The sequence below is a fragment of the Mustela nigripes genome, chromosome 15 (genome assembly GCF_022355385.1).
Source record: "Mustela nigripes isolate SB6536 chromosome 15, MUSNIG.SB6536, whole genome shotgun sequence".
In the NCBI taxonomy this organism is placed as follows: Eukaryota; Metazoa; Chordata; class Mammalia; order Carnivora; family Mustelidae; genus Mustela; species Mustela nigripes.
In genome coordinates, this window is record NC_081571.1 from 24,005,930 (window position 1) to 24,020,608 (window position 14,679).

At 35.8% G+C, this 14,679-nt stretch overlaps 1 protein-coding gene across 1 annotated transcript in view; it reads left to right on the plus strand.

The window, feature by feature from the left end:
- The window catches only part of KPNA3 (karyopherin subunit alpha 3), a 102,433-nt gene that overhangs the window by 34,212 nt on the left and 53,542 nt on the right, over nt 1–14,679 (plus strand). Inside the window, exon 2 of the mRNA XM_059377740.1 lies at nt 13,898–13,942. Coding sequence (XP_059233723.1) covers nt 13,898–13,942 — 45 coding nt within the window. The remainder of the gene's footprint in view (nt 1–13,897; nt 13,943–14,679) is intronic.

Consider the following 14,679-nt stretch of genomic DNA (forward strand, 5'->3'; position numbering starts at 1 on the left):
CCATCAGTTGATGAAAGTTTCGGTTGTTTACTCTTTTTGGCTATCATGGACAGCATTGCGGTGAACATTCGTGTATAAGTTTGTGTGCAGACATATGTTTTCCTATCTCTTGGGTATTTACCTAGGAGTAGAAATCCTATCAAATGTTGATTTGATGTTTAACCTTTTGAGGAACTGCCAAACTGTTCCAAAGTGGCCGTGCCATTTTACGATCTCAACTGGCAGTATATGAGTTTCAATTTCTCCACATCCTCAGCAGTAGTCACCTGTCTGCTTATTTTATCTGTCCTAGTAAGTGTTTGATTATAGTTCTGATTTGCATTTCTCTGACAGCTAATTTTGTTGAGCATCTTTTCATGTGCTTATGCACCATTTGTTTATCATCTTTGGAGAACTATCAGTTCAGATCCTTTGCCCATTTTTAAAATTGTGTTGTCTTCTTATGGAATCAAAAGAGTCCATTATGTTATCCTAGATAAAATTCCCTTATCATGTATGTGATTTGCATATCTTTTCTCCTGTGAGATGGCTTTTTAGTTTCTTGGGTATTATGTATTTCTACTAGGTGGTACATATTGTCATGTTCTCTCTTTTTGTGATACTAGCAAGCCTTGATGATCATTGCCTAGATCCATTAATTTATTAACTGTTGTAAAGTGGTGGTATTTGAATTCTATCATTCCTTTTTTTTTTTTTTTTAGAATTCTGAGTTTGAAGTTAATATTTCAGCACATTGAAGGTATGATTTCACCGTTTTTGGTTTCCATTGCTTTTCAGAAGCTAGTTTTGTCATATATTCCTTGAAACATGGATGCCCAGTTGGTGGCAGTCTTAGAGTATCAGCGCAATACTCTTTAGGTTTTGTTTTGGTTTTTGCTTTTCGGGCTTTTGTTTGTTTGTTTGTTTTGTCCCAGAGATATCGTTTTCAGTTTTCTAGCTCTATAGCCTTTTGAAAAGGGAATTTTGTATCCTTTTATGCTCTCCTACCTCCTTCCTCCTAAATAAAATGTATACATTTGCTTCAGTTGGTATACTTAGAAAAACAGAGTTCCTAGCCCAGGGAACAGTATATAAATACCCATACTACAGAGGATTTTTAAAGGAACAGGTTTATTGAGATACTGTTTGTATATCATATAATTCACTCATTGTTAGTGTAAAGTTTGATATTTAATAAGTTTTTACAATTGTGTTGCCATCCCCTCGGTCCAGTTTTAGAACACTTCCATCACCCCAAACCCTGTCCTTTTCTGAAATTATTTATTTATTATTATAAAGATTCTCAACCTGCAGTTGACATAGGCTTCTCCCCCCCCCCCCCCATTTAAGATTTTATTTTTAAGTGATCTCCACAGCCAACATAGGGCTCAAACTTACAACCGGAGATCAAGAGCCACATGCTTCACAGACTGTGCCAGGCTTTTCATAGCTTTAGAATCACCTGAAATTGCATGTCAACAATATGTTGTATAGGTCCTGTGTTTTGAAAAAGCAAAATTTTAGTAAAGTGACAGTTATGAATTACTGTCAAAGCCAAAACCATTGAGTGTATCTTGTTAAAGCGAGTCCAAATTGTTCCTGTGACTAAAAAGGTTTAGGAAAGAAAAAGATTGGCGATATGCTGTTTAAAAAATTAAAATAAATTAAAATTACAATTTCATAATAAAGTTATAGACCTGTAAAATATAGACATTTATAAGGCCCATCTGTAGTGAATATAATCAATAGAGAAATTTTTAAAAGTCTGTTTTCAGACTCTTGTGTTTTAAAGATAATCTGTTTTTCTCTGGCTGCTTTCAGGATTTTTTACTTTTATTTTTGTTTTTTCCTTTTGTGTCTTGCAGTTTTACTGTGATTTCTTTTTATTTTCCTGCTTAATGTTGTTTTGCTTCTTAAATCTGTGGTTCAGTGTTTTTCATCAATTCTGGAAAGTTCTCAGCCAATGTCTCTTCAGATATTTTTTCTGTGCAATGTCTCTGCTATCTTTGTGAACCCAAATAAGCCCTGTTTTGTAACGTTTTACTTTACCTCTATGTTTCTTACCCTTTCTTCTGTAATTATAAAATTTGTGCTTCTTATATTTCATTATTGATTGTTTCTTCTTACTTGCCTTACGGTTCACTGAATCTCTGTTAAACTCCATCAAATCTACTTATAAAACCTATCGAGTTCTTAATTTTGGTTGTAGTCCTGTATTTCAACAATTATTTTTCATATCTCAAAGTTCTGTTTGGTCCTTTTTTTTTTTCGTTCTCCTTCCAGATCTGGCTCTTTCTTTTGTTTCTTTTCTTCCTTCTTTTTACAGTAATCTCTACACCCAGTGTAGGGCTCAGACTCCCAACCCCAAGATCAGGAGTTACACGCTTCATTGACGGAGCCAGCCACGTACCCCTAAATCTGGTCATTTCTGATAATTTCTAATGGCTTGCTTATAATTTCATTTTTTTTAAATATTTTATTTATTTATTTGACAGACAGAGATCACAAGTAGGCAGAGAGGCAGACAGAGAGAGAGGAGGAAGCAGGCTCCCTTGTCGAGCAGAGAGCCCAATGCGGGGCTCGATCCCAGGACCCTGGGAATATGACCTGAGCCGAAGGCAGGGCTTTAACCCACTGAGCCACCCAGGTGCCCCTATAATTTCATTTTTCTGTTCCTTGAATATTTGTTGTAATTATTTTATATTTTGTAATTTAATTTTAGTGTTCTGATTCCAAGGAGGGTGGACCTGTAATCCTAGTTGTTGTCATTGAATCTATGGTTATGCTCTCTCTCTCTCTTTTTTTTTTTTTTAATTTTATTTATTTATTTGACAGGCAGAGATCACAAGTAGGCAGAGAGGCAGGCAGAGAGAGAGCGAAGAGGAGGCAGGCTCCCTGCCGAGCAGAGAGCCCGATGCAGGCCTCCATCCCAGGACTCTGGGATCATGACCTGAGCCGAAGGCAGCAGCCTTAACCCGCTGAGCTACCCAGGTGCCCCCCCCTCTCTCTTTTTTAAAGATTTTATTTATTTGAGAGACAGAGATAGCGAGGTGGAGCTTGAACAGGAGAGAGGGTGAAGGAGTCTCCCCACTGAGCATGGAGCCTGAAGTGGGGCTCTATCCCAGGATCCTGGGATAATGATCTTAGCTGAAGCCAGATGCTTAACCGACTGAGCCACCCAGGAGCCCCATGACTCTTTTTTTTTTTAAGATTATTTATTTATTTATTTGACAGACAGAGATCACAAGTAGGCAGAGAGGCAGGCAGAGGTGGGCAGGGGAAGGAAGCAGGCTCATGACCTGAGCTGAAGGCAGAGGCTTTAACCCACTGAGCCACCCAGGTGCCCAGCCCCATTACTCTTTAGTGGTTTATTTCTCGTATATTTGGTGACTTTTCCTTAATCTTGAGAACCTGATGGAACTGCTTTTTAGCAGAAAAGGTTTGCATCTGTTGAGGCATTTTGGCCATCTTGAGAGTTTGGGCTAAATGAGAAGTTCAGGGTGTTTTGTTTTGTTTTTTTAAACATTTTATTTATTTATATGACAGACAGAGATCACAAGTAAGCAGAGAGGCAGGCAGAGAGAGGGGAAAGAAGGCTCCCTGCTGAGCAGAGAGACGGATGCGATGCGGGGCTTGATCCCAGGCCCCTGAGATCATGACCTAAGCAGAAGGCAGAGGCTTAACCCACTGAGCCCCTCAGGCACCCCAAGTTTAGTTTTTTAACCTGGACTTAATTTTCTATTCCCAGTGTGAATAGATTATTAACCTCATACTTTCCCTTTCACATATTTGCTTTTGACAACTTGCTCCATGGTGAACTTTACTGACTTTACTGACTTTTGACAACTTGCCCCATGGTGAACTTTACTGACTTTACTGACTCCTTTACCTCCTTAGTATTTATGTGAGCTTAGCAATGCATTTAAAACGTATTTCTTCTGTTATTGCTTGGATCCATTTTAATGAAACAGAAGACTTCTCAGAAGTATGAGGTCTTCCACAAGTGACATCTTTTGTTACTAGAAAGATATATGCATAGTATTTAAAATAAATACCATTATTGCATTTTTCTCTCTCTCTTTCTCACACACACCCACCCACCCCTGATCCTAACAGTAACTTCTTTAAAACTAACAAAGTATCCAGTTGTTCAAATTTCCAGTGATCTCAAGTGTTACATATTTTTGAACAGTTTGTTTGGATCAGTATCCAGATAAAGATCTGTAGCCTTACTCTGAATGAATTTGAAGTCTCTTTTTAAAAGTATAATCTTTTTTTTTTAAATTCAACTAGCCAACATATAGTACATAATTAGTTTCAGATGTAGAGTTGAGTTATTCATTAGTAGCATATAACATCCGGTGTTCATCATATCACATGCCTTCCTTAATGCCACCATCCAGTTACCCCATCCGCTCACCCACCTCCCTCCAGCAACCCTCACTTTCTTCCCTATAGTCTCTTAATCTATAATCTTTTAATCTCACCTTTTTTTTGCCATTTATAGTATCATTTAATGTGTTTATTTGCCCTCTGTATTTTCTGTAAATTGATAGTTGAATCTGGAGGCATTATCAGATTCAGATTATTTTGGGCAGAGGGGACAAGAGTACATCATACGTGATGGTTTTCTCTTCCATCAGGATGGCACATAGTGTGTGATTGTCTCTCACTGTAATGCTGACAGCCAGTGAGGAACATCACCTAAATTTATTATTTACTAGGAGTTGTAAACAGTGATATTCTAGTTCTGCCCTTCCTACTTTATTAGCTGGACTACTATTTTAAACAGAAACTTCCCCTCATTTATTAATTGGTTACGTTACCCTCATGATAAAATTTGTTTAGGTAAAGGCAAAATTTGTGCTTGATTCTCTCCATTTATCAGTTTTGAGAACAATGAGGTGATTCATTAGCACCTTCCAGTGATGACCAATTGGGTTTTTTTTTTCATATTCTGAATTCATGAATTGAATCATATGTATGATTCAGCTCATTGTGTTGTTATTTTTTTTACGGTTTTATTTATTTATTCAAGAGGGGTAGGATGGGAGGAGCAGAGGAATAGGAACAAGCCCACTCTGTGCAGAGCTCAGAGCCTGATGTGGGGCTCGATCTCATCACACTGAGATCATGACATGAGCCAAAATCAAGAGTTAGATGTTCAACTGACTCAGCCATCCCGGTGCCCCCATAGTAATTATTTTTATTGATACTCTGATTGACCATCCTTAACCAATTGGAGCCCCTTCAAGGTAGATTTTGAGTGTTTTTGACAGATCTAGGAATTTTAAGTAGACTGATAGAGGAATGTTTTTAAAATGATATATTCTGCATGTATTGGTATTTCCGATTCAAGTTCAAGACAAAAAGAAGGGTTTTACTAAAGAGCTTCAACCATATATCTCTATCTCCTTTATCCCAGGTTGAAATTCCTTGTTTTCTTTGATCAGGGTTGGTAGAATTAGAATATCATATTACTACTAATTTCATCTCTTCCAAATACATACACAACAGTGTCAGAATAATAATCTATCTCAATACTGTAACCAGTAGTAGGATTACTGAAAATGGTATAGTTTCCTTTGTATTTATCTTGTCTTTAGGGTTGACTGGGAACATACAGATTACTATGTTGAAAGTTATATAGGATAGTGTAACTGTGTCACCAAGTGAATATACGTTTAGATTAATTAATTTTTAAAATTCTTTTAGAAATTGCTTTCTCATACTTTTATGTAATTCATTTTCGTATAGGTCTGAAATCAAAGGCTGCCTGGTTTCCTTTAGCTCTTTACAATGTTTTCTCCCTATTCTTGTATATTTTTCTATGTGATCTGTTTCATTTACTCTTTTTTAGTTTATTTTTGGTATTTTGGAAGGTTCGTATATTTGTTACAGTGGTTAACTTTATTTAGTCCCCCTGTTTTTTAGTCTTTATAGATTCCCTGTTATATGCATTACTGAATTTGATTGTGACCTCTTTTTTCCCTTTTCCCCAGCAACTGATAGGAGGTATATCCTTCTTTAAAAAGTTTTTTTTTTAATTGACCGTTATTTTGAAATATATATTGACATGCAGTTGTGAAACGTAACATGGAAATATCCATTGTACTTTGTACTCAGTTTCCCCAATGGGAACTTCTTGCAACACTCTAGTAAAATATTGATATTTATACAGTCAAAATACAAAGCATTTCTATCACCACAAAGATCTCTTTTATTGCCAGTTTATAGCCGTGCTCCCTCCTTTCCACCCTACCTCTCTTCAACCCCTGACAACTACTAATCTCTTCTCCATTTCTGTAATTTTGTTGCTTTAGGAGTGTTATTTAAATGGAATTGTATGGTATGTAACCTTTTGGGATTAGTTTTTTTTTTTTTTTCTGTTAGTATAATTCTCTGGAGATTCATCCAAATTGTTCCTTGTCTGAGTAGTTCCTTCCTTTTTGCTGCTGGATAATATTCTATGGTGTATATATAGTTTGTTTAAACTGTAAAGGATATCTGGGGTTTTTCCAGGCTTAGGTTTTTATGAATAAGACAGGTATAAATGTTTGTTTACAGATTTTCTGTAAACTTAAGTTTTCATTTCTCTGATACAAAGTTCTAGATGTGTGGTTGCTGAATACTGTGGTGTTTGCATGTTTCATTTTTTTTTTTAAGATTTTATTTATTTATTTGACAGACAGAGATCACACAAAGGCAGAGAGGCAGGCAGAGAGAGAGGAAGGGAAGCAGGCTCACCGCTGAACAGAGAGCCTGATGTGGGGCTTGATCCCAGGACCCCCCGGGATCATGACCTGAGCCGAAGGCAGAGGCTTTAACCCACTGAGCCACCCAGCCGCCCCTGCATGTTTCATTTTTTAAGAAACTGTTTTCCTGATGGCTGTACCATTTTACAATCCCACTAACAATGCACGAGCTTCTACATATCCTCATAAACATTTGGTGTTGTCACAATTATTTATTTTAGCTGTTCTGATAGATGTGTAGTAATATCTCATTGTGGTTTTAATTTGTATTTCCCTAATGGCTAATAATACTGAACATCTTTTTTCTTGTGCTTATTTGCCATCTGTATATCCTCTTTAAGATATACACTTCATTTCTTTTGCTTATTTTCTAATTTAATTAACTTTTTCTTGGGCTTTGAGAGTTCTCTATATATTCCAGATACTAGTCCTTTATTGCATATGTAGTTTGCAAATATTTTTTTCTATCTCTAGCTTGTCTTTTCATCCCCTTCCCATGGGGCCTTTCTCAGAGCAATGTTTTTTAATTTTGATGAGATCCAACTTACCAGTTACTTCTTTTTCTTTTTCTTTCTTTTTTAAGATTTTATTTATTTGTTTATCAGAGAGAGCACAGGCACGCAGAGTGGCAGGCAGAGGCAGAGAGAGAAGCAGGCTCCTCACTGAGCAAGGAGCCCGATGCGGGAATCGATCCCAGGACCCCGACCTGATTCGAAGGCAGTGGCTCAACCGACTGAGCCATCCAGACTCCCCCATTTCTTTCATGCGTTATGCTTTTAAGGTCAAATTTAAGAACTCTTTGCCTAGCTCCAGAACCCAGAGATTTTTTTTCTAAATGCTTTATAGTTTTACACTTAAATGTGATACATTTTATATTAATTTTTGTGTAAAATATGAGACTTAAATTGAGATTTCATACATTTTGTCCAGCAGTGTCTACCTGTTCTAGCAACATTTGTTGAAAAGCCTCTTTCCTTTATTGAACTGCTTTTACCCTTTGTCAGAAATCAGTTTGAGCATATTTGTATAGGTCTCTCTTTTTTTTTTTTCATTCTGTTCTGTTAATGCACCAGTATCACACAGTGTTTATTATTATAGCTCTGTAATCTTGAAATTTGATAGACTGGTCCCTCCCACTTTATTCTTCTTTTTCAAAAATTGTTTTAGCTCTTCTAATTACTTTGCCTTTCTAATATAAATTTTAGAATATTATTTTCTGTATCTACAAAGAATGCTGCTGGGATTTTGAGAGGAATTGTGTTAAATCTGTGTATTATTGTGGGGAGAATTGACATATTTATACCATGTTGAGTGTACCAATCCATGAACACAGTGTATCTCTCAATTTTTTTTTATCTTTCATCATTTTGGATTCTTTCATCAGTGTTGTGTAGTTTTCAACATGTATGTCCTGTGCATGTATTGTTAAGTTCATACGTAAGTATTTTTTGAGAGATTATAAATGCTACAAGGTGTATTTTTAATTTTGGTACCCATGTATTCATTGCTAGTATATAGACATACAATTGATACTTGTATTTTTATGTTGTGTCCTATGACCTTGTTGAACTGACTTCTTATATCTACCTAATAAATCACTGGAGGGGTTTTTTTTTGTTGTTGTTTGTTTGTTTTTTTGACTAATGTCCAGAGGCATTTTTCTTTTTTTCTATCTTTTTTTTTTCTTTTTGGAAATTCATTCATTTTTTCGGATATATTTTGGTATTGGTTTCTCTCAGTTAATGTCCCAGGAATCAGTGCACTCTTTCAATATTTCATTTAAAGACTTCTAGTTGTAGGACTTTTTTCTCTCTAATTATAGTTTTTGGTATTTGCTTTATTTCATTGCTTTGGTTTTATTCTTTGACGTGTTCTTATTGTATGGATGTAACATCTTTGCTTAGCTTTATTGTCACTTTCATTCTAATATTTTCACCTTCCTTTATTTATTTATTTATATATTTACTTGATTTTAAGTAATCTCTACACCTGGTGTGAGGGTCGAACTTACAACCCTGAAATCAAGAGTCACATGCCCTGCTAACTAAGCCAGCCAGGTGTTTCTCACCTTTATTTCTTTTGATTAAAAATTTATTTGCACATTCTTTATCTCTTAAGCATTATCTGTTGTGTATTGAATCTTATAACTATTCTTGATTAGGTTTCCTTTCTGAAATAATTTTTTTTCTTTTACTTCAAATTCTTTTCTGATTTCTAGCACCTGATTTCTGAGTTTTTTGCATTCTGATTTGGAATGTTATTTCACATTTTCTTGGATTAAATTTTTATCTGTTTTGTAGGTATGGCTTTTTGGTGGCAAGCTTTTAGAGTCAACGTTCTGCTCCTTATTTTCATTTTTTCTTTTTAAGATTTTATTTATTTATTTGACACAGAGAGAGAGAGAGATCACCAGTAGGCAGAGAAGCAGAGGGAAAAGGAGAGGCAGGCTCCCTGTGGAGCAGAAAGCCTGATGTGTGGGGCTCAATCCTGGTACCCTGATATCATGACCTGAGCTGAAGGCAGAGGCTTAACCCACTGAGCCACCCAGGCGCCCCTATTTTCCCTTTTTTTTATGGCATGGAATTTGATCTCAACCCTTTTCTGTTGCTCGTTTATAATAGGTTTTCCTGAACTTTTTGGAGCAAGGGATGGTCAGGATAATTTTTCTAGCTTTACCACTCTGTACCCCTTCTTCTGTTGATTTTTACAAAGTGATAAGAAATATTTAGCTTTCTATGTTCTGAGATTGTCTCTTTAATTAACCCACTTTTGTCTGATACCTCCTTTTCTTTGCTTCATTGTACCTGTCTTGCTCAACTGAGATTCTTCTCCCAGAAGTTTCTTTTCAGTGTAGGACTTTGTCCAGGAAGGGAGTCTTCACTCCTTAGTTTTTGAGTGTAGAGCCTTATACCTTACAGTTGGTATATTCAAAAGAGCTTTTCCATTTGTAGCTATTTGCATATTGCCTTTCTAAACTCTAATGATTTACGATTTGGGGTTTTTCTGACCTCAAGTCCTTCAGTTACCTACCCTATTACTTGAGCTCTTCTGTTTCCTTCTGTGTATACATGCTATACCATGTGACTCCTATAGTTGACAGTTTAACCCAGATCCTGCTTGTATTTGAGAATTCGTGGGGATACCCTGTCACTTAGCCTTGTAGATTTTGTCCATGGGGTTTGGGTTTGGCTGTCCTGGTGACTGTGTTTGTGTGTGTGTGTGTTTCTGTTTTAGGGGAGTTTATAGAAGATAAAAAACTTCATTGAGAACTTTTATTCAAGAGAAAGACCACACAAGTAGACTAGTTAGGAGGCTATTGTGGCAGTCCAGGTGAGATAACGGTGGCTTAGTCTAGGATAATGGCAGTTGAGCTAGAAGGGTTGAATCCTAGTTTTGGTGCCTTGTTGGGTGTCAAAGTGTGAGAGACTGTGCAGACATGGATGATCTCCTAAGATTGGGGTTCTTAAAACTGTTTGGATGCTGGTGATTTTTCCTAATACTGGGAATATTCATGGAAGAGTAGTTTTTTGGGGGGAAGGGTTTTTTTGGGAGGGGAGGAGGAAAGGGATCAGCTATTAAGGGTATTTGTAAGCATTCTAAATGTGAAGTCTTGCAATAGTCTAGCCCCAAACCACGTATAGATATATTTCATTTCTTCAGGAAGCTTTTTCCTGATTCCCTAATCATGTCTCCTTCCAACATTAAACTTTATTTTCTTATCTTAACATTTAACACTTTTTTTTTTTTTTTCATTTAACACGTTTATATTACTGGTTATCACTAATGTGTTTTTCACTAGACTGACTGTTGGCAAACATTCTCTTAAAAGGATAGAAGGTAAATATTTTAGGTTTTGGGAGCCAAGAGACAAAAATAGGTATATTACATGGATACTTAATATCATTTATAATACAACCACCTGAAAGTGTCAAAACCATTCCTGTTCATTCCTACAGAAAACAGCCCAAGGTTTGGGGCACAGGCTGTGGTTTACTGACAACTGTACTAGACTGTAAATTCTATATTTGTCTCCCAGTTGCAGGCATATTGCCTGTTCCATTTTAGATGAATTCAGTGAATTTTTGTTGAGTGAGTGAATATAGTACTTACATATTTGAGATCAGTCAGGAGGGCTGAACTAAAGATAGATATTTGAGAGTGGTCATCAAAAAGTAATTGAAGACATGAGAGTAAATGAGATCACTTGGGAAGAATGTTAGGGAGGAGAGGGCCCAAGATGGAGCCTTTTTCTGTAATTCAGAGAAGAGAATGCATCATGACTAATTCAGTGGTACTTTTATCATATACATAGTGGTCAGTACCTGTTGCTGATTGACCTAAGCCATCTGGCTATTTTACATGCGTATGGTTCTTTTGGGTGAGTAGGAAGCCTTTTAACTATTAGAGGTAGGTGAAGTAACAGGTATTTTTTCCTTAGAAATTTTACTACCAGTGAGTTATGTTATAATAAAAGAAGCTTTAGAATTCTGCCACTTATACAAACATGTGGCAAGCAGTTACCACCTTGCAATAGAACTTGAACTATAAGCATATACCACAAAGAACTGATTAGGACTAGGTGACAAAATCTAAGAAAGGGTGATATATAGGATCAAAGGGAGGCATAGATTCAAAAACTTCCCTGAAGACAGACTGCTGGACTTGCCAGATTCTTAAACTGCAAATAGACAAAAATCAGGCACATGTACAGTATTCCTAGTCAATCTATATATCTTGCACAGTTTCATTTCAGCAATAAAAAAGTTATACTAATTAACAAACTGTTGTCTAAATTCAGATGTTGATATTCGAAGCACTTACTTAACGGGGAGCTAACGTCTGATATGAATGCTTCACATGCTACTAACTTACTTTGAAGTGTGGAGTCCTAATTTAGGGAACTTTCAAAGTTGACACACCACTTCTATTGATGCTGAAGTTTTTTTTTTTTTTTTTAAGATTTATTTATTTGACAGAGAGAGATCACAAGTAGGCAGAGAGGCAGGCAGAGAGAGAGAGAGGAGGAAGCAGGCTCCCCACCAAGGAGAGAGCCCGATGCGGGGCTTGATCCCAGGACCCTGGGATCATGACCTGAGCTGAAGGCAGAGGCTTTAACCCTCTGAGCCACCCAGGCACCCCGATGCTGAAATATTTTAATGTGAATTACAGTATAACGTTAACTTGATCATATTTTGTAAGGGATATGTTGCCTAGATCTTTTTTTGTTGTGTGCCTATCATCTTATTAACAGTTCATAAATAATTAAGTGTAGTAGTTATTGCAATGAAAATATTTTTCCTTCTCAGTTCTAGTAACAGTTTGATTAGATATTCATATAGGCAAATTTTATCTGTAGTCCAATTCTAATCTTCAAGTAAATCAAGACAGTTTAGAGTTATCAAAATAACATTGGTATTTGAAAATTGCTCAACATTTATTACCATTCTACATGATGAATTTATACACGAAGCAGTCTGTATATTCATCATATTAAAGTCAAAACACAGAAACATAGAATTAGATTCAAGGTTGAACCCTACAAGTGATAATAGTTTTATCAGTGCATCATTTCTTCACATTAAATGAATGCTACTAATTTGAATTTTGTTTGGCAGTTTTGTTTACATTTAATATATATATTTAAGCATAAGCTAAATCTAGGTTAATATTTCAGTATATTTAACAAACTTTGTAATTTGATTTTCATGGGATTTTTTTTTCTAAAAAGAGATTAATTTATCATTGCCATTTACAAAAACTTGATAGAGATGCCATAACAAAAGAATTATTAAATAAAATAGTACCATACTGAATCTGGCAATATATTAAAATAATAATATACCACAACCATGTAATGTTTATGTAGCCTTTAATCCAAAAATTTAAGGATTTTACCATACTTGTATGTGTAATAAGATAATCCATCCTATCAGTATATCAAGGGGAGAGAGGCTGTCTGATCATTTTAGTCATTCCTGGTAAGACTGGGCCTGATAGAGCCTCACTGTAAACTTAGAAGGACTCTGCCTTTTGATGCAAAATATCTATCCCAAATTTATATCCCTTTTCATGTGGTTTCAAGGCCATTACAATTAAGTCTTTTACTTTTTTTTTTTTTTTAAAGATTTTATTTATTTATTTGACAGAGATGACAGGCAGAGAGGTGGGAGGGAGGAGCAGGCTTACTGCTGAGCAAAGAGCCCAATGCGGGGCTCGATCACAGGACCCTGAGATCAGGACCTAAGCCAAAGGTAGAAGCTTAACCCACTGAGCCACCCAGGTGCCCCAAGTCTTTTACTTTTTGAAAACATGAATCATTTGAGATAGATTTCATCAGTTGCAAACGTCAAAAACCAACTCTGGCCAACGTAAGCAAAACCATAATTTATTGGAAGAATATAGGTAGTTCATAAAATGAGTGGGGACACCTGAGAACTGGGACTAGAGCAACTCCAGGATGTAAGTATTATTCACTATCTTGTCCAGATATTTCCTTTGGAAATTAATGTGCTGCCTCTCTTTTTTTTTCCTTTCCATTTTGCTCAAGGTTCAGAGTCATGGGGGCAAAAGCTCTACTAGCATGATTTCAGTCTCGTGCCCTATTCAAAACTAGGAGAGAATGAGATACTTTAATAGGAGTTTGATCAAGGCAATCCACAGCAGAAGGTATATAATTCCCCAGAGAATTAGTCTCTTGTCTAACTGGGTGCAGTTAAACAAGGGGAATGGATGCTAGGCAGCCAAGCCCTACCTTCAGCTCCCCCCAAATTAAAAAACTCCCCACAAGATTAACCAACAGATATCCAGTAAAATAGACAGGAGTTTTGGCTTTTTAAATTCCCATGGTTCATTTAAAGTCTAAAACTGACCAGTCCTCAATCCTTAACAATGAATTACTTCCAGAAAATTCTATATATTAAATGCCTTAGACCTTAATTTTTTTATTGTGTTATGTTAGTGATCATACAGTACATCATTAGTTTTTGATGTTGTGTTCCATGATTCATTGTTTGCATATAATACCCAGTGCTCTACGATTTGCATCAACATGGATAGAACTGGGGGGGATTATGCTAAGTGAAATAAGTCAAGCCTTAGACCTTAATTTATCTACTAGCAGTATCAATATTCAGTACTTATGTGTTCTTTATTTTTCCTTTTAGACAATGAGAAGACACCGGAATGAAGTGACAGTTGAACTGCGAAAGGTAAGGGTGATTGCATTTAACAGAAAGTAATTAGGAGGTTTTTCTGATTTTAAAATTCTGTATAACTTGAATAATGAAAATACTATAGCAAATTAGTGGTCATCCCTAAACCACACAGCATGAAAATGTATCATTAAATAGTTAAAATGGTATTTACTTATAACAGCTTTCATTTATTGAGGTATTGTGTGAAGTATTTTAGTGCCTGCATTGAAATTCTCAGATCTGGTGAAATTAGATACTCTTCTGTTTTGTTTTTACTTTTTTTCTCAAGATCCTCTCTTTTTCTTTGGGCCGTGTGCTAGACAGGATTCCTCTACCTTTTTCATGTAAAAGTTACACATACTTGTTAAAGATACTTTAGAAAAATAGAAGTAAAATAACCTTTTATCTTACCAGTTAAATGAAACTGCTGTTAAAAATTGCATTTTCTTCTTTTTATTTTTATTTTTTTGAGGACTTTAGAATGAACCTTCATGAGATTGTGTATTCATGCAAGCTCATTTTATTTGAAGCTAGTATTTTAATTCCTAATCAAGAAAGTATACATAACTAACTCTCTATATTACATGTACATTAAAAAAATAGACTTTAAAATTTATTTCTAAATCTTTGTGTTCATCTTAGATTAGCTTCTTTTCTTGATCTTAATTCACTCCTGAAATTTCTATATTAAATTACCATCTTGAAACTTTTCAATTTTGGAGAAAAGAAAGGTCTCGATTCTGAGAGTAACA